Source organism: Dermacentor albipictus, chromosome 10, assembly GCF_038994185.2.
Source record: "Dermacentor albipictus isolate Rhodes 1998 colony chromosome 10, USDA_Dalb.pri_finalv2, whole genome shotgun sequence".
Lineage (NCBI taxonomy): Eukaryota > Metazoa > Arthropoda > Arachnida > Ixodida > Ixodidae > Dermacentor > Dermacentor albipictus.
The window spans coordinates 7,649,510-7,674,692 of NC_091830.1; the positions used below are offsets into that span (position 1 = coordinate 7,649,510).

General features: G+C 42.2%; 3 protein-coding genes across 5 annotated transcripts in view; 1 reads left to right on the forward strand and 2 right to left on the reverse strand.

Moving 5' to 3' along the window:
• ArfGAP3 (ADP-ribosylation factor GTPase activating protein 3) overlaps positions 1-8,566 on the reverse strand; it is a 35,828-nt gene extending 27,262 nt beyond the window's left edge. For both annotated transcript variants that reach the window (XM_070527506.1, XM_070527507.1), the window contains exons 1-3: positions 8,286-8,566; positions 3,380-3,571; positions 1,407-1,538 (exon numbers count right to left, since the gene is read on the reverse strand). In XM_070527506.1, the coding sequence (XP_070383607.1) occupies positions 1,407-1,538; positions 3,380-3,571; positions 8,286-8,462 (501 nt within the window). In that variant the 5' untranslated portion in view covers positions 8,463-8,566. The remainder of the gene's footprint in view (positions 1-1,406; positions 1,539-3,379; positions 3,572-8,285) is intronic.
• Positions 8,567-9,188: 622 nt separating this feature from the next.
• LOC139050939 (uncharacterized) lies at positions 9,189-15,030 on the reverse strand. 2 transcript variants are annotated; one of them, XM_070527816.1, is made up of 3 exons: positions 14,839-15,030; positions 13,076-13,239; positions 9,189-10,618 (listed from the first exon to the last, which is right to left on the reverse strand). In XM_070527816.1, the coding sequence occupies exons 1-3, from the start codon at positions 14,883-14,885 to the stop codon at positions 10,194-10,196; spliced, it is 636 nt and encodes a 211-aa protein (XP_070383917.1). In that variant the 5' UTR covers positions 14,886-15,030; the 3' UTR covers positions 9,189-10,193. The 2 variants fall into 2 exon arrangements, with proteins under 2 accessions (XP_070383917.1, XP_070383916.1); XM_070527815.1 differs by having other exon boundaries at positions 14,818-15,030.
• A 164-nt stretch (positions 15,031-15,194) lies between these two features.
• Positions 15,195-25,183, forward strand: part of LOC139050936 (RNA polymerase II-associated protein 1) — a 39,704-nt gene continuing 29,715 nt past the window's right edge. The window contains exons 1-9 of the mRNA XM_070527807.1: positions 15,195-15,840; positions 17,551-17,628; positions 18,928-19,156; positions 20,209-20,367; positions 20,824-20,985; positions 21,678-21,802; positions 22,810-22,920; positions 23,325-23,426; positions 24,221-24,385. Coding sequence (XP_070383908.1) covers positions 15,547-15,840; positions 17,551-17,628; positions 18,928-19,156; positions 20,209-20,367; positions 20,824-20,985; positions 21,678-21,802; positions 22,810-22,920; positions 23,325-23,426; positions 24,221-24,385 — 1,425 coding nt within the window. The 5' untranslated portion in view covers positions 15,195-15,546. The remainder of the gene's footprint in view (positions 15,841-17,550; positions 17,629-18,927; positions 19,157-20,208; positions 20,368-20,823; positions 20,986-21,677; positions 21,803-22,809; positions 22,921-23,324; positions 23,427-24,220; positions 24,386-25,183) is intronic.

Consider the following 25,183-nt stretch of genomic DNA (forward strand, 5'->3'; position numbering starts at 1 on the left):
TGTTTTATTGTTTTTCTCATTTCATGTTCATAGATTATTAGCCGTTTGTAAATTAGTTTTGTTGCACTGTTGGATTGCGCACTGCTGTTACATAATCATTACACACTCCTATTCAATTACTGTAATGTACGTACTTTCATGTGTATTTCAATATAGAATTATTCTTGACCATTTCTGTATGATCTTCAACTACCAGATGTTTCAGTAATTGCTTCTAATATGTTGATTGTATTTTCACGCTGTTCTTACCTTCATTGCTAATCCTATATTCTATATTTTATACATGCTATAACAGGAGGTCCCCCTGACAGTTTTTACTTTGGGACCTCCTTCTGTATTACATTTTCTTTTTGTAACTGTATTAATGTCTAATAATAATAACATTGATTGATTGATTGATTGATTGATTGATTTATTGATTGATTGATTGATTGATTGATTGATTGATTGATTGATTGATTAATTGATTGATTGACACGACCTCCAATTTGCGTGATGTAACAAGGCACTGTTATCAGCACAATCGACACAAGACTGCTCTGATTATAGCACATGTTTTGAACTAAAACTTAAATTCTGGAATTTTACATGCCAAAACTACAACATGATTATATGCTGTAGTGGGGACTCTGGATTAATTTTGACCACCTGCTTTTCTTTAACGTGCGCCCAATGCATGGTACAGAGGCATTCTTGCATTTCGCCTCCATCGAAATGCGGCTGTCATGGCCAGGATTAAGTCCCGCACCCTCGGGCTTAGTTGCGCAACTTTTTAAATTGGTTGCATTAAATGATAACATTAATAATTTGTTGTGCATTCCAGGAATTCTGATTTCTTACCAGTGTTACTGAGTTGGCAGCTATATATTAAAGCATAAAAAACTAGATACAAATTTTTTCTACCACTACTTCCTTAAGAATGTAATGTGCAGTCACATTTAATATGAGCTGCAACACAGTGCCCATGATCAAAGGGGCCCCAAGAATGCACGGCGGCACCTACATACATATATAAGAGAACTAAACACCGTTTCCTTAACTCGTATTTATTTATTAGACCAATCTTTAGTACGTAGCCGCTGCCGGGCCATACAGGAGCCCCTTCAACCAAGGATGCTGTGCTGCAGCTCACACTGAACACTACTGCAGTTCTTCCTTATAAACACTTAAGTAGTCACAAGACAATACTGTCAAAGACATAACCTCACAAAGAGATAATGTGAAAACTTCCAAAGTAAATCTGCCAGATGTTTTCATTTTTGCCATCTTTCTTGGCCTGCCAACCTTATTGTTGCCTCAAGACTGACCTTTCTTTTGGTATTTCAGAACTGCAGTTTACCCATCTAAATTATCATTGCCGTTTAGCGCCCCTTTAATTAAGCACAGTGAGCAACAGCAGTACACACATTGGTCCCGTAGATGCGCATTGCCGTGGCAGCCTGCTGGTGGAGCTTCTCCCGGTAGAGTTGTGCAGCACGGCTGTTGTACTTCTGCTGCGCATCTGAGCTGGTACAGCTGTGTTGCTGGAAGAATGACACCTGCACACATGACCCAGTGAGAGTCAGTGGCTGATACCCATGTACAATGTGGACAATGTAGCCGGGACACAAGGAAAACTGTGAATATCACCGTGAAACTAAAAGGAATTTCACAAATACCACATTTCTGAATACAGCAAACACATTGGTAGCTTTAAGTGGATGAGAGGATAGAAGTATATATAACAAAGACATATAAAATCAATAAATTAATATTACATTCTATTAAAGTGCTGAATGTCAACTAATCAAGCTGAAACGAGTTGAGAAGTGTGTTTCTGGTGAGCAAAGCCATGGAATGGTTTCCTGGCTGGACGCATAGGACTAATCTTTGAAGGTATGGTGCAAACTTGGGCTTCAGCACAAGGGGTTAAACATTCACAGGCCCATGCTTGTTGTTACCAATGCTGATGCATGCAAGGATTCACTGGCTGGACAGTGACGTGTCCTGTGTGCTACTGAATGGAGAACATTCTTAAACTGAAGGCTACCAAAGCGACGTAAAGGAACCCCAGAAAACATGTACAATTTCCTACAGTGCAGCAGTCTAATCTCACAATGAAAGCCACACTAACGACAAATATTATGTCAATGTGGACTGTCAAAATACCATTCCAGAAACATTGCAGCGCTTGTTTCATGCTAAGAAAAGACTTACGTTAAGAGGAAATCGCGCCTGAAGGGTCTGTATACCTTTAGCAAATTCCGATCGTCCACCTCCGACAGGGCATGGAGCAAATGCCCACCTCCGAGCAAATGCACAGGCATAGAGAAACCGAGCCAAGACAGTGTTGGATTCGCCACAGCAGCTGCTCCTGGTCAAGTGGCATGAACCATTGAACCTTTTGTTGCCCTCAGCAATAGCGCACCTAACTAAGGCGACAGTCAGAGCTGTTGCATAACGGAAAGTGCTATGAATTTCTGGAAAGGCTATCACTAGGGACAAACAACCTGGCAACATGCAATACTAGAACAGGCAGGTGAAGATGCCTTAAAAGGGCTACTCGGGGACAACCAGTGGCATGTTACAGCAACAGTATGTGTGGCAATGAAAGGAAAACGCAATCGAGAACAGTAGGGAACTAAATGGGGTCATGACATTTAGAAATTTGTAGGTAGTGTGGATTTGGCTAATAGCACAGGTGTGATCAACATCTCTGGGACAGGCTTTTAACCTGCAGTGAACTTAGTTAGGCTGGAAGTTATAGCGAGGTAGTTAGTGCTGTGGGATGCGCGACTCTCACGCGTCCCCTGATATGCTGTTTTCCCACATAGCTCCCGTCTCCAGTAACCCGGCTTCGCCGCATGGCTTTACGGCGGCAGTCAGTCTGCTTGCAGGGTAGCATGAGAGATGGCGCGAGTGTTGCGCTGCTAGCGCCACCTAACGGCGGGGTTAGTCGGGCGCAACAGGGAGTAGGCTTTTCCTCTTTGGCTCGGGGTCGACAAGCAGCACAGATGTTCCGCGCGTGCGCCAATCCATGCTTCTGCGAGACCGTCTCACAATCCTCATTTGAACGCGCCAGTTCGCATGACCATACGCACAAACGACCAAGCGTTGGGGCCCAGCATGGGGCGAACGTACTCGCTCGCTATATGGTCGTGGTGAGTTGGGCTTCCTTGATTGGTCACGCGCCCATTGGGATGTTTTGCATATAGCAATTCGGCTAGCAAGCATTGGTGTATAGAAGGCACAATAAATGCCCTTGCACTACCGTGTTGTCGTTCCTTTGTCCAAAGAGCACGGGTGAGAACCCCATAGTACCACCACAAAAACAATAGATAGACCAAGATGAGCCACACATAGGGGCCCACATAGCCAAGAGCAAAAGGAGGCAACTCACCGCATTGGCATTGCCACCCACTTGCATGGCGCGTATCTGCAGCCATGTCCAGTTGGTGTCAAGCTGGGTGGATCGCACAAAGGACAAGTGCACCCCCAAGGAACGATGCACTGCCGAGCAGTCCATGCAGATGAACACGCCATAGGTGACGCTGGCCCACGTTGGGTTCTTGGCACCGCAATCAAAGCACACCTGCACAGCAGACAGGCAATGGAAGTCTCTGTATGTAATAAATCTAGGTACCTTAAACTTTGGCTGCACAGCAGTCCTAACAGGCCTCCACCTCACCCCTTTCCATTTCCACCAAATTTGAATTCAGTTGCAGATTTTGTTTGCCGAAGGCACCGGCAAAACATACATTGACATGTTTGGCTTTTTCCAGGGATTGTTTTTTACCGCCCTACCACTATTACAAATTTATCGCCTAGCGCAAGACATGCCTACATGTATCGGAACAATGCTGCCGCCAATTCTACACAAAATAATTTTGTGTAATGAGATTGCAGGTGCAATGCGAATATTGATGTACATTTTTGAATGAACATGAGCACCAGTGATTGCGCTGGAGTGCATGATGAGTCATGTATAAATAGCCAGCACACTTGAGCCATAGATCAGATCTAAATTGCTGACAATTGTGCTCATTGCTATCGTTGCGCTTTGAGTGTTACTTGTCTTCCTGTGCACAAACTCACAAGTAAACAGTTCTTAACTCACACCTTTGCCAGTGTCTTATTCTTCAGTCACAACATGACAATATAATGCTTGTTAGCAGTTTTGAGTGCTATAGATATGTTCTGTAAATTCCGTAGTTCTTTGCATGCAGACACACATTTACCCACAAAATTGCTACAAGTGCATCATACCAGAAAAAGACCAACAGTCCCTATTCGCATCCTTGCCAAACCCCATCTGTAGGGCAAACTGCATACAGTGTATCACACTGTGAGGAAAGATATACTATTTCAGCTATAACTACAGCATACATTAGATGGGTTGCCAAGATAACCCTTCATTTACCTGTCTGTCTAACACTTGTCAATCAATCAATCAATCACTTTGACCAAAAAGAAAAGTATTTTTCATAATAATTGTGAGCCATCCCCCCTCAGTTTGCAAACATTGGATGGGTTCGGCTGACTCAGGAAAGAAGTAATCGGAAATCTCATTTGCCCTTGAATCAGCTTAAACTGTGTGATAGCACAAACTGGGATCCTTGCGGTGCAGCACCCATTATGACTATGGTACGCTAAACTCCGCTAATGATATGGAGGCAAGAAACAAAATAGGAGAGGCCTTGACATCCCGTTTTTGAAGCCAGAAATGCAGCCATGTTGGTGCGCCATCTCTTGTGGCACCTCCAATCAGCTCGCCGGAGCAGATAGATGGGAGCCTTGAACTTGCATTGCTATGAGCCGTCAGTAGTGTGTGCTGCTGACGCGCGTCAGAACAGAGCCTACGAAACTTCTGCAACAGTTTTAGTGAAGCAGACACGCTCCTGTGCTTTTCCGTGGCTTGTTGAAAACAACGATAAAGACCCACATCACGATTGCTTGAGTGTGTCTGTTGCTGACGACTCACAGACCCAAAACGCAACTTTCAAGCTTACACACCACGCTCCAAAGTCAGGCTGTCTCATGACCAGAATCTGCTGCGAGAAAGACATGTGCCAAAAAAAGCTACCTCATTTTTCAGAGGCCTAGAGCAGCAGCAAGAGCTTCAGGAGCGTGGTTCCAGTCCCAGTGGTCCTTCGAGAAACACAGCATGTGGCTTCCGCCACACATTCTCCAATACGTCCGTGCTAGCCAGGGCCTCTCCTATGCTTTCCTTCCTCCATGGCTAATGGTGATGATGATTAAGGACTGAAGTACAGTATTTACAAGCTCTCTATTGAAAATACCTATGAGGGTTTGCACTTACAGTAAAGGCGTGCATGTTTCTCTCATTTTTTACAACACTCATTTTTTTAGGAGAACTGATCTGACACCAACTAAAGCCTGCCAGCCAACTGCTATCTTGTAATCCCTTTTTCTGATTGCTTGCCTTGCTGTGTATAAACTCTTCATTTGGTACAATTAGGATTCTAGCTGTAATGTGCTTCAAGAGTGCATATCTCAGGCAGAAGAATGACTTGCATCAGCTCTACAACCATCACTCACCTGTCATTTTTGTTGTTTTCTTTCTGTTCAGCTGACAGTTTTGCAGATGTGAGCCTCTGCTGTTCTATTGTGTTGATCCAAGTCTATGTCTAAATTCGTGTCACGCTACACATGCAAAACAAATCTTTTTTTCAAGATCATGATGTAATAATGGCACTAAGGACAAACCTGAAATTTTCTACCATAAATAAGTTGCAGACGTTCATGAGTAAATCTGTTAACAACTGTCAATTGATTTAACATATCGAAATTATCAAGGGGATAGTCCTAAGTATTGTACCAATCTGTGCACTTCAGCACTCCTTACATCTGGACTGAAGAAAGAGCATTCATATGTCTTGAAGTTATTCCCCATATATTTTCTTTACACTGCAATCTATGAAACCCCTCTTCTCAGCAGAAAATGCATGTTTATCTTTCTCGTAGTTTCCTCTGCTGCTATAATTACATACTGTATTTAATTCAATCATGGCAGATATATTTTGAATAAATACTGAATTCATGACATTGGGGTTGGCCTGTATTCAACACTGATTAACCTTAAGCTACGTGATAACCTGAGCATACAGCTGGCTAACCATAAGGTGCAAGTACATGATTGATGAGCAACCTTGGCCATGGGAGGGCTTTCCATATACCTTTATCTAAATGACTTGCTACTATCATTACAGATCTGAGAAAAGTAGTAATTTCTTCCACTTTGCCTGAAAAATTTTGTATGTCAGCTTTAATCCATTAAAACTGCCATCTGACTGTATCATCTTTGGTATCAGCATGCAATCACAGCTAGCACAGAGTTCACTGAATACAGCAAAAGTGTCCAATCTGGCTGACCCGTACAAGCATCTGAGCATGCTAATGCATCTATATGCATCCTTTAACACTGCTGTTGCACATAAACTGCCAATGCTAACTGACCTAAACCTGTGTTTAAATAGTTGAGCCTGCTCAAAGAAGCCCGACTACGATCAGCAATATAAATTGATTGAATGTGCTTGAAAATGAATGCTAAGTGGCGCTTTATCTGCATTGAATTCAATCTACATCAACTCAGATGGGATTGAAAGTTCTTGCAAGAGTAGACTGCTAGAGGTACATCCTACCATGCCATTTCTCCTTATGCCAGCATAGCAGCAGTAATGGATGGTAGTTGACTACTAGTAGCTGGCACGGCCTTGAAGCTGTTTAGTACCAGTGTTACAAAGTCACTTTCAGTCACAATCGGGCCCAACTCGAATTTAGCTCAATCCAGATCAAGTGCTGCTACACGGTACAGCCACTTTCAACCATGAACTTGCTCGAACCAGGCCCACTATCTTGTACATGTTCGAAAAGCCGACGTTCAGTTTCACCTCGCATGATTGTCCAGGCTGCGCCAATATCGCAGCCTAGGCCAATCGCGTGAGGCAAAACCGAATTTCTGCTTTTATAACGCATACAAGAAAGCTGCCCAGATCCAGACATTTACGATCAAGCCTCTCGATCCCAATTGTTGGCCTTGCAGTTTTGAAAGTTGCAGACGATCAGCATACAATAATAGCCTTAACCACAATGTCAAAGAAGATAATAGTTTGTTCAAGAAAAGGAGTTTATATTACAATTTTATTGCATATTTTGATATGTGCTTTGGAACCACTAACGACAACTGGTGCTTTTGAGCTCGCACAAACTCGATCCGGAGCATTGAACAGTGTAGCAGCTATCATTGTCCATAGTGCATCTTTCTTCCGTCCTGTTTATTGTGCTGGCGTTAATTATGGCCCAGTATCACCTTGCCTAGTTAACCATTCTTTTAAATGTAAAATATTTCACCGCTTTCTGTCTCAGATAAGTACGTCCAAGTTTGCAACAATGTGTAGTGAATCAGTTGCAGACAGTAATTGCGTTTGCTGCTTCATTTTTACTCAACCAGTGAAAAACGATTGAATATTGCCATGGTTAAGGCACATCATATCGTACAGTGTGACCATTTTGTTCAAGACAGACCAATTACAAATATGTGTCGTCAGTTTGGTCTATGACCAGTGAATTATGATTCCCCTCCCCCCCCCCACCCTTTCTTATTAATCACCTTGACACAGATGACAGCTTCATGTTCGACGCATGTTTGAACGGCGGTGGCGAAGTACAAAACATCAACCTAGCAGACAGTGATAGCAGTTTACCGCAAACGACAAAATAGTATGGAAATCTAGCGCTCGATAGAAGAACGAGTTAAAAGTGTCCCGGAGGGTTTTCCGGCAAACAGAAAGTACCCGCCCAAGGTTACGCCTGGAATTTGACACAGAAAAGCGGCTCGAGATATTAACGCGGCGCTCTCGGATAGCACAGAAACGCCGGGCGTTATACGGCTGCACACAAGTACGCGAAAGCCGACTGCTGCCGCGCAGCGCCAGATGACACAGATCTACGCGACACACTCAATCTTAGCCGGATAAGCATATGGTAACCGGACGCCACCGACGCTACCGTTGAGAATAACGAAAACGGGTTAAGCGTCGAGCCTTTCATAAGACCAGACACAGCTGTCTCGAGAACAGGACACTCAAAGCGACGCGTAGGATAGTCGCGGCGGTCGCTGTGCGACGTGTTCTTCCCGAGCCCAAGCGAAAATGATGACACTCGAGAGAGCACAGACCGCGACAGAGGCGTCACAAGGCGCCAGCAAAGACGGCGGCTCGAGCAGCAAGTCATATTTGTGGGACCTCGAATCCGCCCATTGCGCGTCTTTGGTTTATTCGACTCACCTTGTTCGCTGGTATTGACCGGAGTCGTTTAAAAATCGTCGTTATATCAGATTTACTCGGTGCCTGATCTGCCATGTTGGCCGACTGCTTGTGGTGGCCAGACAGGGTAGACAGGAGAGCGCCGGTTTCAGCGGGAGTGCAGGCGCGTTGTTTTGCTTGTTGGTTCTTTATGCGCATACTCGCTTGCTCGCGCGGTCGCTTGTCATATCGCTTGCGCAACCTTGCGAAAGGGGACCGATCGTGCGACCAGCCGAACCCGTTTTGAGCAAAACCTCGCTTTTCTCTATCCCGCAAGATACGAGCGTTATTTCTCTTCGAAGTTTATTTCATTTAACGCCGCTAATGTATCAATCGAATCCGCTAGAAACGCCCCCCCCCCCCCCCCATCGCGCGAGTCAGTTAATCGCCGTCTTTCTGCAGTGCGCATTCGATCAATGGAAAAACATAACGGAACTTTTTCCTATTGTGCGTCACAGCTGTTGCGCCAGCTCGCACAAGCAGTCAAGGCGCTGCTAAACGATCATACAAGAAAAAAAAACTGAAAAAAGTAACGTGTGCGCACGTTGCGCAGGCTGCATGCGTGCGCGTGCAAAACCGCGCAATCTGCGCGCGTGGCGGGATGAAAACTGCTGTAAAGAAAACATGCTCATCTTTTTTCCTTCTCTATTATTTTAGCGAACACCGCTAGCATGCGAGATGCTCTCTTCGAATAAAATTTATTTCGGAGACATGGAAGGCCTTCCAAACGCCCGTGTGACACGGGTATTATCCATTTTTTTCCAGAGTTACCCAGCCAAACGATCGTGTGAGGGTCATCCCTAGGATATTCATGTCCTGGCAGAGTATGTCTATAGGATGTCCACAGGACGCCATTGTTGTCACTGGGATATTTACACTAAACAATTTATGTATGTCAAAACCTATGCATTTTTTATTATGCTAAATGCCAACAATGTAGTTTCAACTTGTTACACTCATTACACAGATGTATGTATAATTCAATGTAATGAAAGTATCTTTACAATGACGTTGAAAAGTGAGTAAATAAATGCACATCTGGAAATTAGCTGGCATTCAGATAAATACAATATAAACAAATGAACATTATAAAATTATATGTTGAAGATTCAGGTTACATGTTACATATTATACGCACATTTTATAATTCAAGATTCCAGCTTGAGAATAGCAGAGAAGTATATTTAAGTAGGTTAATGTATACTTTAGAAAGGTCCTCCATTGACATGCAGTATCAGAAAAGGTAAAATGTGGCCACGTGCCTATTTACTTTGCAACACAATTGCAGCAATGCAGTTCTTGCTTATAACAGTGAAAATGGCAATAGCCAACAAGTACACAGTTTATATACATGTTGTTCTTGTGCATAAATACTGAATGCTTGCACTGTTTTTGTTAGTTACAAACGGTTACCACTGAGCAACATTTGCTGGTAAGATGTTTAGGTTCACATGGAAAATAAGCAGATGTGGTAATAATACTATCGCAAACAAATTAAGCACAAACGTGTTAGGGGCTAGCTGGACAGATTCTTATCATTTTCCCATTTGCCACATTGTGATTTCAACATGGTCTTTCACTTGCACTCTCACTTTGGGGCCCACACCCCTTAAGACTAATGGACCTCTATAGCAAACTGGAACATAGTGTATCAAATTTGTTTATGATGTTAAACACAAGAAAAACAGCACTTAGCCCATCCTCCCTTCTAGATTCTATACATCTTATAAACACTATATATTACGTTATTATAGACACAAACTTAACATCATGTGTTCCCAAATTGTGTAAAGGGACAACAGATGGCAATTTGAAAGACAGAATCACTTATGTCGGGTTGCCACTTGCACAATGCTCAAAAGAGAAACATATTCGAGTTTACATGTGCTTCTAACAGCCCACAAGCCTGTCAAGGAACCGCTTGATAACCAGTGATATATACCGCTCTTCCCCGACTGCCTGGAACACTTGTTTTACCAGGTCCTCATAGATGAACGGCAGAGGCCTCAAGCACTTCACACGATGGTCATCGCAGCTTCCAGAGACAAACTCCTCCAAGGACACACTGTTCTCGTCCATCGGGAACTGCCTGTCTCTGTCAGTGTGGTTGACAACCACTTCGAGGCACTCATCCCAGTCCTCAACCATAAATTCCACTTTGTCACTGAGATCCAATAGCACTTCATTTGCAACCTTGGAGTTCACTGCAATACACTCTTCTAACACCTCTCCCCTGAGCCTTTGTACGTCCTCGAATTCTTTCATGTTCAATCCAGAGTTAACTTGCGTAAAGTTCAGAACTTGTAGACAGCGCTCTGCAAAAGACAGGAATAGAGTAATTAGAAGTGAGCATTTCATGTGCTTCTTTAACATGGTTATGGTGCTTGCAAAGGCTCCAGATTTATTTTATCCTGTTCGGAACGATAGATAATGTCACTTCTAATGACGGAGAACAGTGCTAAATTTCAGCAACAGCTCGGAGTATTTCCCATTTTAAACCACTTTCAGCTGTGTGGTGCTGCTTTCCCGAGAGCAGGCCTCTAGTGTTATATCACATTGCGTACATAACAGACACTTTGACAAATTTGGTGTTGCTTAAACACTTAATCAACCAAGCAATAAAGAATTAACAAACAAATAAATCCCTATTATTTTTTTAATCTCTAAAACACACAGGTATGTACAGGTGGAACCCTGGTAAAGCCCCTAGAATAACTCTGACGGCTGTATAAATTTTAGATTTTAGTGCACAAATGTCACACGCGTAAGGTGAAGACGTAAGATCGTTCCCCATCTGAGGCAAGTTGTTTTTTCATCCACTTTCATTGCCACTAATTTATCATTTTTTTAAAATTCAGTCAGTAAGTGCGAGTAATTTCCCCTGTTTTCTTTGGCGTCTTTGTTTGTTGGCTTCTCATGACACGGACAGTTGAGAACGACATAAAAGCTAAAATGGAATAGCAACATGCCCAAACTTACATTCTTTCAAACTGTATACAGTTCAGCACAGTCCTAACAAAGAGTGGCATGCTGATAGTATATACCTGCTGCTAAACACAAACCATGATGTGTGAATTCTCACATCCTTCACACAATACAATATCAAATTCTGAGCATGCAGCATTTATGCATACATTTTTTGTTGTCACACTACCGTACACTACACAACGTTTAGCAGCTTTACCAGCGAAAACCCTGGTGCAAAGAGCTTTACCATAAATTATTCACTGCATACCATTAAATAATGTGTTCTTATTGATGATGAGTAGTTGTGCCCACAGTACATTAACAAATAAAATTTGATTAAAGGTTTAGAATCAAGACACACTTGGTTGAGACGCATGCAGAGTCATTCTATCTGCTGTGGGGATCTCACATGTGCTCTTGGGACAAAGGAATGACAACACAGTAGTGAGAACAATCAAAAGAACATTTATTGCACCATTCATACACTAATGCCTGCTAGCTGAATTGCTACCCACAGTGCATGCCAATGGGTGCGCAACCCATTAGTTTTGCCTACCCCCATGCTATACAGTGTGCATCATCCACCAAGTTTTTAAAAAATCATGGATCATTACACATGAATAAGGCTGGGTTCTTGTTGTTTAGAGTGTTGCTGAGAAACTGCCAGTAATATTTTCATCCCTGACATAGCTTATTATTTAATTAAAAGTAATTATTTGACTAACTGATGTTCCAATTGTCAACATGTCAATTAGGCAGTTGCAGAGAATCATAAGAGATGTCAAAAGGAGGTCTTTCCAGCAAAGTACACATTGCTTGTTTACTTTTTCTGGCAAATAGTGAAAGCCCATGAGAAAACGAAAGATACCATGCGAGTGAGAATAGAAATGCCATCAAACCGTCTCAAAGGAAAAGCAAGTTGTTCATCTCGGGCTCACCGTTCCGGGCAGCGCATTTGCTTGATCTTGACACGTAACGATTTCCAAGAGCTGTTCGGCCATCATGGAAAAAACATGCCATCGCTAGGCCCAGTAACAGATGAATAGCTTGCTTTCCCACTGAGACTCTCTGATGGTACTGATACCCTGTGCACATTCACATGAAGTTTTTCATATTTTGCAGACTTCCTCTACTTGCTGAAAAAAGTAAAGGTGTGTACCTTGCTGGGAACATCGCCTTCTGACGTGTCTTATGATTCTTTACAATCTGCCTAATTAATGTCTTATCAATTAGAACAATAACTAAAATAATAATCTAAAAAGATACATTGGCCATTCAAAAGCAGTTCTAAAAAATTAAATTCTGGGGTTTTACATGCCAAAACCACAATATGACTATGAGGCACATCGCAGTGGGGGACTATGGATTAATTTCGACCACCTAGGGATATTTAACATGCGTCTAATGTGCATCACAAAGGTGCTTTTGCATTTTGCCTCCATCAAAATGTGGATGCCGTGGGCAGGATTTGATCCCATGACCTCAGAATTAGCAGTGCGATGCCATAGCCACTACAGTGGGTCAGAAGCAGTTCTACCTGAACAATTTATTCAAGGAATGGGAAAAGAAAGGTATTGCTAGGAAAACAGAAAAGACGAGGGGAACTTGATATTGTTTAATGAATAGTTCTGGCGCTCTATTGATCAGAAAGCGAAACAACAAGTTTTGACACTGTCCTACAGCACAAGCACTTCTCAATTTTGTTGTGACATTGAATGGAATAAGGGCAGAAGGAAATGATATCGGCAGGATAGACGCAGTTCTCAATTTGGTGGCATTTCTTCACACAGCGGAAGGCGCCTTACCGTCTTCATTCTCATATCTCTGTGCTATGATGCCATTGAAGATGAACGTCTGAAACCTGTGAATGTCCAGGCACATCTCCGTGGGCAGCAGGCGAACTGGAAGTTTGTTCCGCCTGGCATCTTCAACAACAGCCACAAATTGGTGGTCATCAAATTCCACGACACTGCAAAATGTGTAGATTAAAAGACTATATATGTAGCCACTCAGGTATAGACTGCACTAAGGCTCTCACACACCTTCATTTTTTTATTATTATTATTTCACAAAAGGATGAATATAACAGTCAATTGATCTTTTCAGTGCCTTGTCACAGATGCTTAGCTCAATGCTGAACTTCTTGCATGAGGCTGCAGACATAATTAGGACTTATGACATGCCCAAGTCAAGTACAATTTCACCATTTACCCACCACAGTTTTAATGGCCATGGTGTAGGGCTGCTAAGCACGAGGTCGCATTATCGAATCCTAGCCACGGCGGAGAAATGCAAAAACATCTGTGTACTAAGATTTAGGTGCACATTAAAGAGCCCCAGGTGGTCCAAATCTCCAGAGTCCCCCACTACGACGTGCCTCATAATCAGATAGTGGTTTTGGCATGTAAAACCCCACAATTTAATTTTAACAATTTCACTGCTGATGAAAGCATACGACAGATATTTAGTACAATGCAATAGCTCCTCCTAAGTGCTACAAGAACATCAATAGCGAACATAAAGAAATGATTAAGATTCCTGTGTGACAAAGCTGCTCATATCTAGAATTGGGAAAACCTGCACTGGTACATTAATAAAATCTGGACACAAAACACCGAAAATCAGCCCACATTCTGGGACAGTGCATGGAGTACCGAAATATGTTTATTCCATTTTGATTGAAATCAAAATGTTTATCATGCTCTTGGCACCAAAACACGTGCTGCTTTATTCTCTACCATAAAAATAAATTTTCAAGAATATCTGAAGCGGCTGCTCGCTCAACCTGTGCTTTTTCTCTTTAAAGATGTTCTTAAAGTCAGCTGAAGAACAAAAGCTTCACTTCTATAGAGACAAAAGATAAAAAGCACAAGTGACCACCCCCCCCCCCCCTTTCTTTTTCTTCTGGGGGATTTGCTGCAAGGCATAAATTATAAAAGAACGCTAAATTTTACATGCAAGTCGTAATCACCACCCGCCGTTCTTGACTAACGCACCCACTCAATGTCAGGTTGCCTTGCGAGCGACTTGAATTGTTTTTCTTTAGCAGAACAGTCCAACTTCCCTGCTACAGAATCTTAGATTTCTAGCTGCACCTCTGTGCCATACTGTGCCGTTTCCTGCCTCGCAGTTGAACTCAGTATAAATCCATACATTAATTCTCTAAGCGGCACAAGTGTGTCCACATGTGTCAAGGATGTCAAGCGCATATCATGCTTGGAAGGAGGGGCTAAGAGGTCCGTAAAGAACCTAAACAGATGCTACTTTTGTGTCTCGCATTTATCTCTATTTATCTCGCAATATCGCCAGCAGTAGAATGGCAAAGCGAGTATCAAGCGCGCACCTACTAAATCACTGGACACATCATAGAAAACGTGGACAACTGCGACAATCTGTAATATTCCGGGACACCCAAGGTAAATTATGAAAACCAAGTGCAAGCAGCTTGGCAGATGCATGTATAGGTACGTAGCTGACATAAACATCTGGACATCTTTCGAAACCGCGACATGTCCGAAAATATCTGCTCGTCTCAAGTAGTACTTACCATCCAACGATCTTGACGTACCTTCCTATTTCGCCGTTAAGCACGTCTTCGAACTTAACGAGGTTCATAGCTTCATAAGGACACAAAAGACCCGAGTTAGGACGAAGCGGCTGATTTAACAACACAATTTTAGCTTTATTCTATGATTTTAGCACAAAAGCGGCATAACAAGCGAAACGAGTTTCCCGCTGTCTTGTCTTGGCTGCCTACGAGCCGGCCTACGCGAGTCATTTGTTTTGAATCACACCACTTGAGAGGCGTTGTTGCTTGAGGCAGGCTGCAGAAAAGTTTGCGAATACAATTTGCGCCAAGTATTACAGTCCGTAGCTAAAATAGAAAAATTACTGAAACGAACAGCTGTTTGTAGATGTGGGCTGACAAAACATGCTTACAATCTTTTTTTACCGAATATAGGGTCACGTGATCAATATTTACCAATGGTACTTTTGAAACGCGGTAAATAACAGTAGACAGGGGTTCTTTTCATAAAGTGGGGTTCTTAACGCGCGCAAAACGTAAATACACGTGTGGCGAATGGACAGGGGTTTGAAACAGCAGTTAGATTTTTCCGAATTTTATGAACGAGCGTTATTGTTCCTGTCATGAGCGGAGGTCCACATCTCACTGTGTTAAGCAAGGAAAGAATGTTTATGCTGCACACTGTAGGGTACTTTGTGTTGTGAAAGTCTTGAAAGTTGTGGCATTCTCTTCGCGCTCAGCCCCCAGAGGATGGATGCCCTCTCAGTGCGTCGTCCCAAACGGGGCGAGACCGACGAAGAACTGATGCAGATGCAAGACGAGTTTCTGAAAAGTGGCGAAAAACCATCGGTGCAGCTGGTACGAACAGAACGGACGATCTGCGAGTTGAAAGCCAGGGCGTCCGTCGCCGAACCAAACGAAACCATCGGTGTTTATAACCGAAAGCCGCCACTAGCTGCTGGGGCAAATGCCACTGGGGCAGCTGGCGATAACTCAACTAAGGTGGACCATGTGGAAGTGGAGTCCGTGCTGTGCGATGTCGTTGTAAGAGATCATCTCGTATACGCGCATGTAAAACCATCGCGCTTACTAATGTGTTGGCCGTAACACATGTCGCGTTAAATGTGTTAATTTCTTTCTTGTTCACCTTAGCGCGTAATTTCTGCGAAAGTGTCAATTTAAAAAGAACATTTGATATATCTTGCTTCTTGTATTTACTTATGAGTGCTTGGTTCGGCACAGGCCACAATAGTACATGACAAACGGTAGCTTTGTGCTCGCCCTTCAATGACCCACACTTCGCGCGCAGTTTCATTCCTAATCATCCTCATAATCATTAACATGACTGGCATGCAGTGGATCTGTTTCATGTCATGAATAATTTAGAGCAGCAGTGCAAATAGAAGAAACACAAAAACATTTACCACCCCTTGATGATTGAGGTGTATCACAATGTGTAACTTCGTGTTGTTGCATGTTTTTCTTTTTTTCACATTAAAACAGTCATCCTCAAGACGTACTATATTCACATGGAACACAATAAGTGCGTCACTTCCTTATCGGTTTCATTATCTGAAATGGAGCTGCAATTCCCCAGTAATTTCATTCCTGCCACACAAAGAGCCTTGGTTTAGATCTTTGGTTTTGCCCTAGAACCTGCATCTTTGTACATGCACACACAAAAAAGCAAGGTCTCTTTCCAATGTCAGCCCTGCCCTTCAGCTTTCCAGACACACTTCGATGTCTTAACATCTTCAGACATCCTGCTGCAATAACTCAACTCCCCCCCCCCCCCCCTCCAATTACTCCTCTCATAGATTCAAGCCCCCCTGCCAACCACCGCTCATTCATCTATGTCAGGGGTACATTAAAAAGCCCTAGGATGTCAAAATTAATCAGAGCCCTTTGATATGGTGACCCTCACACCTATTGTGCATTTTCAGGACGTTAAACTCCCACAATTCAATTCAACCATCCCCTTCACCTGGTGCTGCCCTTGGCAGCCGCTTACACTTTTGCCGTTATGAGTCTTCGTAAAAAAATGCCACCATTTAGTCTTTCCTTGTCTTAACGCCACACACTGGCAAGGCCAGCAGACATTGAAGTCCTTTTGTTGTCTCATTGCTCACTTCTCCCAAGTGGCTTCTTTGTACTTGTTTGCCTTCTCCTTCCTTTTATGTGTTTACCGCAAAAAAAAATATATATATATATATATATATATATATATATATATATATATATATATATATATATATATATATATAAACCGCCATTGAAAGCCTAGCATGTGTCCTGTCGTTCTCTCTTTGCTTGTCCTAAATTAATCTGTAGCGATCCCACTACATCTATCGTAGCCTGTGTGTAGACATTAAACCACATAAATTGTTTTCTTCTTCTTTGTTTCTTTCGTTCTCTTTTTTATTATTCGCTTTTTCCGTTTTCTTCACTAGAAGAGTGTCTAGACTCAACCACAAGCAATTAGCCCAGCCTTTTGCCTTTATTATAATGCCTGTGTTGCTGAGCACTAAGAACAAAACATTTTCAATGTGGTTACCATAAAGAGTTAATTTGGCATTAGCCTATGATAACTGACTGATTATTGCACTATGTGTAATGGTTGTGCTGACAGCGGGCAGGGCCACATGAAAATATGTTGAAGCTAAGTTTCATTTGGTTGGTCATTTAGTATGTGTATTGATCCCACAAACAAAGCTAATAAGAATATGAATGGATTATTTTTTTGTGCTTATACAGGAACACAGTGTTAACAAAGATTTCATAAAGCCACCATTGGCCACAATAGCACCATTTCCTGAGCCTACGAGAGTTTCGGTAAGCAAACCTTATTCTCTTTTTTTTTTCAGATGTGTTTACATTGGCAGTAATAGCAGTTTTATATTTACAGTACCTCATTTCTTCATATTTTACTCTTCCTCATTATTCTCCTCTCAAAAACATAGCTTTATGGATATCTTTGCTGTTATTTACTCAGTTTAATTCTATTCAGTGGAAACACTCCTGCCAATAACACACCAACTTGCCCAGATACAAGTACTTTTGGTCTGTGTGTGTGCATGTGCGTGTGTGTGATCAATCAGTAAGAGCACCACGTGTAATGCGAAGATGTGGGATCGTTCCCTACCTGCGGCCAGTTGTTTTTTCATCCATTTTCATTTCCATTAATTTGTAATTTCTTTAATTCAATTAGTAAGTACAACTACTTTCCCCTATGTTGTCTTTGGTATTGTTTCGTGACTTCTTATGATGTGATTAATAAAAATCAGGCTTCTTGGTTCCCTTTCTTCTCATTCATTACATAATGAGGGTCTTGAAACTGGCAACACTGATGCCTTCAGGTAGCATGTCTGGGTTTATTGACCAATTGCCTTCACACAACAGGATCACTTACCTGTGACGCCTGCATCAGAAATTGTGTTCCAAATCTGCCTCCAGGGTTTGTGAGTGGTGGTGCTGGCTAACATTGTCAGAGTTCGTTCTAGTAGTAAAACATAAATACTCCAGAAAGTGGATGGGAAAACTGCACTGCGATAGCTCGATTGGTAAGAGCATCACACCTGTAATGTGAAGACGTGGGATCATTCCCCATTTACGGCCAATTGGTTTTTCATCCATTTTCATTTCCATTAATTGATGATTTTTTTAATTCAATTAGTAAGTACAATTTCCTTAATGTTGTTCTTGGTGTCCTTGTTTGTTGACTTCTTATTAAAAACTGGGCCCCTCGTTTCCATTTCTTCTTGTTCACACACACACGCACACATATCTACGTGTGTGAACGAGAAGAAATGTAAACGATATATATATATATATATATATATATATATATATATATATATATATATATATATATATATATAAATGGGCAAGCATCGTCCAGAGAGCCAGTTAAGGACCGGTTACTGATGCACAGACAAAAAATACTGCATGAATCTGTGTAGCCCTCTCAGAAAATCTTCTTGGCTCACAGATGTGACGCTTCCTTGTTTACACCACTGAATCTACTGTTAGTGCCATTTTTCACTGTGGTGATTGGTATTCCATAGAGATACAGCGTGATTCCTTCATTCTGAGCATTTATGGCATAGTTTGTTGCATCAATGTTTAATGCAGGGTGTCGCATTGCAAGGTCGCAAGAGCCTCTTTGCATTAAGGTTGAAGAAGCAGAGCCCGACAAGTCAACAGCATGAGGTGCCAAACTTGCCACCTTCAGTGTCAACATCCCGCTTGGCCCTGTCAAAGGACGATTATGAAGCCGTGCACTTTGAAAACCTCGAACGTCTAGCTTCCATGTCACATGAAGAGAAAATGAAAGCACGACAAGAGCTTCTTTCACGGCTGGGTATGCCTTTGTCCTCTGCCCCATTCATGACACTGCGATTGACCCTTTTCATAAACAGCAAGGTAGCTTTCATGAAATGCACCAAGCACAAAACATGGCGGACTGCATATTGGCAACCGGGGTTACAAGAGTGCTTCTTGTGTGTTTTGTTTTGTACATAGACTACAGGAAATTACTTCGCATGCAGTTAGCAATATGCTTTTAACACTTAAGTGTTGCTTTATTGTGAGTGCTGCCTCCTTATTCTAGGCATCTAGGTTTGTGGGAAAGCCACCCTGACAGTTTCAAAGAGGATCTATTGCTGTAGAAAGGCTGCATGCTTGTAGGCAGAGTGGCCCTATGACTCGTATTGTTGAAAATTGTCCAATTGGGAGGGGGGGGGGGGAATGAAGAGCAGACGAATGTCTTATCTCTCTGCCTCTTCTGTGCTCGCGACACTTTGAACATATAATAATAACTTTTGGCAAGAAGATCTTCAAGTATTCACCTTGTCGAAAATAAAATTGCTCGTCACTAGAGCTCGTCGTAATCGCACTGGCTACCTGTGTTTGAAAATTGACGTGCATGTATCACTGACTGAGGAGTCCATCTTTTGCTTACAGTGAAACTGATGGCACAGTTGCTGGAACCTCTATTATTTCACATTGTACACTGAGCTGAACACGCCGTAGCTCATCCAGGCAACATTTAACTAACATCCTGAACAATATTTTTTTTAAGCTGTCTATTGCGGATGGTAGCTGAATTCAACATTTTCAGGTGCATTACTTGAAGAGATCGAACTTAAACGTTGCCAAATTCAAACAAAGGTCTAATTAGTGTAAATATGCCACATAAGAAAACTTTTACGATAGAGACGGAGAAAATGTTAATACTCTTCTTTGAATAAATTTGATATTAAAAAAGTCACAAGGTTTCTGTGATGACCAGAGAAAACAAAATTACTGAAGCTGCTTCTACACAAGTCGCTTCTTTCTCTTCAATAATGTAACATATATGCTCTTTAGAAAGAGGAGTAGGTTTGATAACTTGAATGTTTCACTGTCTGTTAGACCCCTCAACAGTGGCATTCCTGCAATCTCGACGGAAGCCCGCGAACTCGGATAGCTCAAGAAGGGGCCATACAGAGCAGGCTTCTGCCAATTGCATCCATGTCTCAAAAGATGGTACACATAGCGATGTCTCAACAAGTACAAAGCCACAGAAACCAGGTACAGTTTAACAATCATTTGATTCAATCTTCAGTTGTTTGGCACCTAGCTGTTCTTCATACAAAAGACGATAAGGCTTGTTCTTCACTATAAAGAAAACATTTAAATTACTGGGCATTCGAAATTCGTTGGTGGATTGAAAATAACTGGTTTCATAAGTGTCTTTTGCATGACTTACTGTAGGCTAAGTAGTTGTTTACTTTAAGTGATGCTTTTAGTGAAGCATTAACAGTCAGGTGTTTGTTTGTGTTGAAGTATGCAGTTGTGCACAGACTAAATTTTCACTGGACATGGCATTAAGTGTTATGTCTTGTGATAGAGTGTTGCTTGAAGTCAGTAGTGCCCACCCACATTGGACAGGCTTTTAATTCTATCCTTGGTTGTGTAAATTTGTTCCGGTGACTTTTCATTGCACATTAAATCAGCTATAAGCTTGCTTTCATTTTTCTTCCACAGGCTCTCGTACTGCATTATTTCCTTCAGATTTCAAAGCGGAATGTACAAAACCGAATTTCTCTAAGCCAAACATGGCAGCTAGTGCTGAACACAAGATTGATATGCCTGCTGAATCCACTGTCGACTCCCTTGAAGCAACTGATGCCCAAGCACCAGCTTTAGGTGAGCTCTGGACAGTGTTAACCAGTACTGATCTGCAGTGTCATCGTCACAGTCATCATGATCAGCCTATTGTACACCTGCTGCCAATGAATGGCCTCTCCCGGTGACCTCTTGTTACGCTTGTCTTGAGTCAGCCAACACTATCACATGCTTACAAATTTCCTGATCTGCTAACTGTCCATCTCTCCGGACTGTGTTTCCATTTCTTTAACACCCATTCTGGGGCTATACTAGACCGATGTGTGTCCTATGCACTTCATAGCCTGCTTGACTGCACCTTTCTTGACTACAGTGCCCTCACAGCAAAGATGTAGGTTTAGGGCTCTGAAATGAGTCAACAAATCATTCAATCACTCAATTGAAGGGAGTGCGGAGTCAATCTAATTCAGTAGGGACAGTTTGACCCCTGCATTCAGTTTTCATGTCTCCAAAGAGCACATTCTCTACTAGTATTTTGTTACGATTTCTGTCTTTCTTTTCCTCATGGAAGTCTTTCAGGTGTGTGCAGTGGCCACCAATTCCCTGAATGGCCACCTGAATATTCTGGTTGAAGCCCAATCTCAGCTGTCTTGTTTAGCCATTACACATGTACTGCACCAGAAATGCACCCATCTTTGGTCATATGGCAGAGCTCGGAAAACTGTATCATCTGATTTTTAATTTTCCATGTTTCAATTTGTCTCACCCTGCAGATGAAGATGAGCTGCCAATCAAGCCTACAGAAGCAGCCAAGAAGTGGATTCACATGGATGAAGTCGAAAAGGACAAGCTGCAGTGGATGACCATGCTTCCACCAGTCAAGGCTCCAGATCCTCAGGTGCTGTGGTGATCAGGGTTTTTTTTTTTTTCTATAATTACACTTGCCTCATACTTCACCCTTGAACTGTGTTCTTGACTGAGTTTGTGCATTTCTGTCATGGCTAAGCATGTGAGATGCAAAGCAAGTAGCTAGGTCAGAACCCGGACTGAACATGCCAGCATGAATTTCATTGTCTAGCTTGTCTGTTGTCTTTGCGCACTACTGCAAGGAAGCAGATGACACTTGGGCAGCCTCGCAGCTGCTGTTCAGCAATAGGGTAAAAATAAGCTTGGTGGCAGTGGATGCCACACTTCGATGGTCATGCTTATGATATTCATCCATCCTCATGTCCATGGGTAGGGAGCAGTAGGAAAGCTCAAAATGACACTGTGAAACGTTGAAAGAGCCCATCGAAATCATTTATCACAGTTTTGCCCAGTAACCTTGTAATGGGTGCAACAGCAAGTTGTAATTGTTTGGGCTCCTGTAGTTGCTTATTATCTTCTAGGCCGGAAGCATGGATCAAGCATAACTGATATGCAGTATTGTACATGGCAACATGTTCTCATAGTGCACTAGCAAATTATGCTGCAAAGTATACTCCATTTCAATCTTTTCACGCAACACTGTGGAAGCTGTACAAATACAAGTGCTGTCATAGAAGTCCCGTACCGTGCGTCTCACAGTGTAGTTGTTTCTTGATCTCTCATGCTTCCTACGAAATAACTGTTTCATATAATACAACATAAACTTGTGGATGTGAGGTTATGTTAAATTGGGTTATTGGGGCATAGTTTGCGCTTACAGTGTCCGATGCGCTATGTCTTAGTCACGAGTGAAAGTGGCACACTCTGGCCTCGCAAATGTGTTATTTTGCTTGTTCGGTGCTAAATTGATTCAGATCTTTGATGCCTTCCATCCTGTAATCATGCCATATTTTGCACAGTTAATTACTGTTAATATTTTGCTCATAATACTACTTTTTAACTATCCTTCATTCTGCGTGCACCCGGTTTGTTGTGCAGGATGCAGCAGTACCGTGCATTGGACGGTTTGACTTCGAGGGAGAGCTGGTGCCACCGAACCAAGAAGTGCCTGTTCACAGGGGCTTGCATCACCATGGCGATGACCCTGAGGTCAGGCTCATTGTGTGAAATGTCACAAGATAGATCAGAGGAAATTATAGAAGGTTCCTCTCTAGAGAGACCACTTGTATGTTGCACCTGTGTTATATCACTGGTCTGCGCTCACGAGTTGATAGCAATGACTTGCTTTGAGTGCTTTATTATGGTGGCAAGTCACATATCACAGACATTCATGGTGGTCTTCTTAGTTATTTATTTCTTTTCCTTAAGAGCTCTTTGCAGGGTAATATATAAGGGGCAGGGGGAAAGGGGGGGCACACATTGAGAAATTACAATATAAAGATGATCACATTTTGAAACCTTTACATAAATTTAACATGCAACATAAAGTGTTCATTTAAAAACTTAACAATCACCACTGTATGCGAACAGTAACAGTCCTTCTGAATCTGCAGATGGCTGGCTACAGCACTGCAGAAATCTTGCGCTTTCTGCGAAGCCAGGTGCGCTCACAACGACTGCTGGCTCTGCAATTGCTGGAGCGCATCCTCACCAAGGTGAACATCTTGCATTGCTTTTCTTCTTTCTTTATTAAAAATAAACTATAGAAGCTTTCATTGAATGTGCATTTAGTGCGTGTAACAAATCAGTGTGTTCTGAAATAGTAGCTCATGCTTGTAAGCTAATAACAGGCCAGGAAAGCAGAAGCACAAATCCTGCATAAGCCTACCATTAGCAGCCTTACCTAAATAGGAAGCAGTCTTTCTTGTGTTCAAAAACCTCAACCATCATGCAATGTGTACTATCTGCCATTGTGGCATTTTATTACCTTTGGTTTTTCTTAGTTTTTCTGTGAGTTGCATAGAAATATAAATGCACGTGAACAATAATTTATTCTTTCAGCAGCAGCATTCTTCTTTTATGTTATTGTTACCTATACTTAAACTGGCAAAACTAGTCGGAGGAAGTACATTTCACCAGCTCTACACTGACTGGAAGTAACATGCCTTGTTGAACTTGTGCAAGTGCACTTATGTTCGTTTTCTTCAAGTGTCATGGGGACCTTTGTTTCTGGAACCAATTTTCGTTGTTTAGCACCATCGTTATTGAGCTAGAGGAACTTTGTCTTATGTCTTCCAGAGGTGGCTCTTTGCAGTTCTGCAAAGCGAAACACTATCAGAATATTAGCATTCTCACCAGTCAGACCAGTCAGAGCTCATTAATGGGCTCCATCATAACTTCATTACTGTATATTTTCTTATTTGTGCTCAGTGTTCATCATACTGCGTGACCAAAATAACGCAGTTTTTTGCATATAATGAAAACAGCATGCTCGGATTTCTTTTCCTAGTACTGGCTCGGTCACTATGTGGGGAAGTTGGAAGGAGGTGACTTGCTGATGCAGCTCCTCCAATCTGGACTGGCACCGCTTGTGCGATCTGCACTCGATGACCGAGCGACAGTGGATGCAGCATTGGCGGTGCTCCAAGCACTGCTCATCTCCCAGCCAGAGCAGGTGTGTCCAGCTGGGCTGATGTTGTGCTTTGACATGCTTTAGCAGGTTAATAATAATAATATTTGGGGTTTTACGTGCCAAAACCACTTTCTGATTATGAGGCACGCCGTAGTGGAGGACTCCGGAAATTTTGACCACCTGGGGTTCTTTAACGTGCACCTAAATCTAAACACACAGGTGTTTTCGCATTTCGCCCCCATCGAAATGCGGCCGCCGTGGCCGGGATTCGATCCCGCGACCTCGTGCTCAGCAGCCCAACACCATAGCCACTGAGCAACCACGGCGGGTCTTTAGCAGGTTGACAAAGATGAAAAAGGAGCCAGTGCATTGAAAAATGGTGATAATAAACTTGAATACAATGGACTATGCTCTTAATCAAACAATCGAACAGTGGTGCCACCTCTTGGTACTCAAGAAAAGTACTCATCAAAAGAAATACTTAGACATCCTGTTCCTTCTTTATTTGCTTCTTCATTTTCCTTTTTTTATTTTTTTTTTATTTTTAAAGCAAGAAAATGTGCATTGCTCGTTTCTCTTGAAAAGCCTACATTTGTGTCTAGACTTGCTGAAGGTCAGCCACCATCAGATGTTATTTTAGATTGAAATTCAACAAGGAAACTAATTAGTGGTAGAGGCTGGTTTGGTTACATTTGCCTCCTTTAATAATTCAAATCTAGGTGGTTGATGAATGCCATGATAGAAAAGAAAAGGCAAAGGTAATCACCTGCCAGAGGGTATGAAAATTCACTGCAGAACCCACATAGGCTCTTTGGTCACGTTTTGCTTGTGTGATTTTTC

Excerpts from the sequence above, each read along its gene's own strand:
- LOC139050939 (XM_070527815.1), bottom strand. The coding sequence starts at position 14,885 with ATGAACCTCGTTAAGTTCGAAGACGTGCTTAACGGCGAAATAGGAAGG. Across the intron at positions 13,240-14,817 it reads TACGTCAAGATCGTTGGATG|TGTCGTGGAATTTGATGACC; the intron begins GTAAGTACTACT and ends CACATTTTGCAG. Across the intron at positions 10,619-13,075 it reads GAGATATGAGAATGAAGACG|AGCGCTGTCTACAAGTTCTG; the intron begins GTAAGGCGCCTT and ends TGTCTTTTGCAG.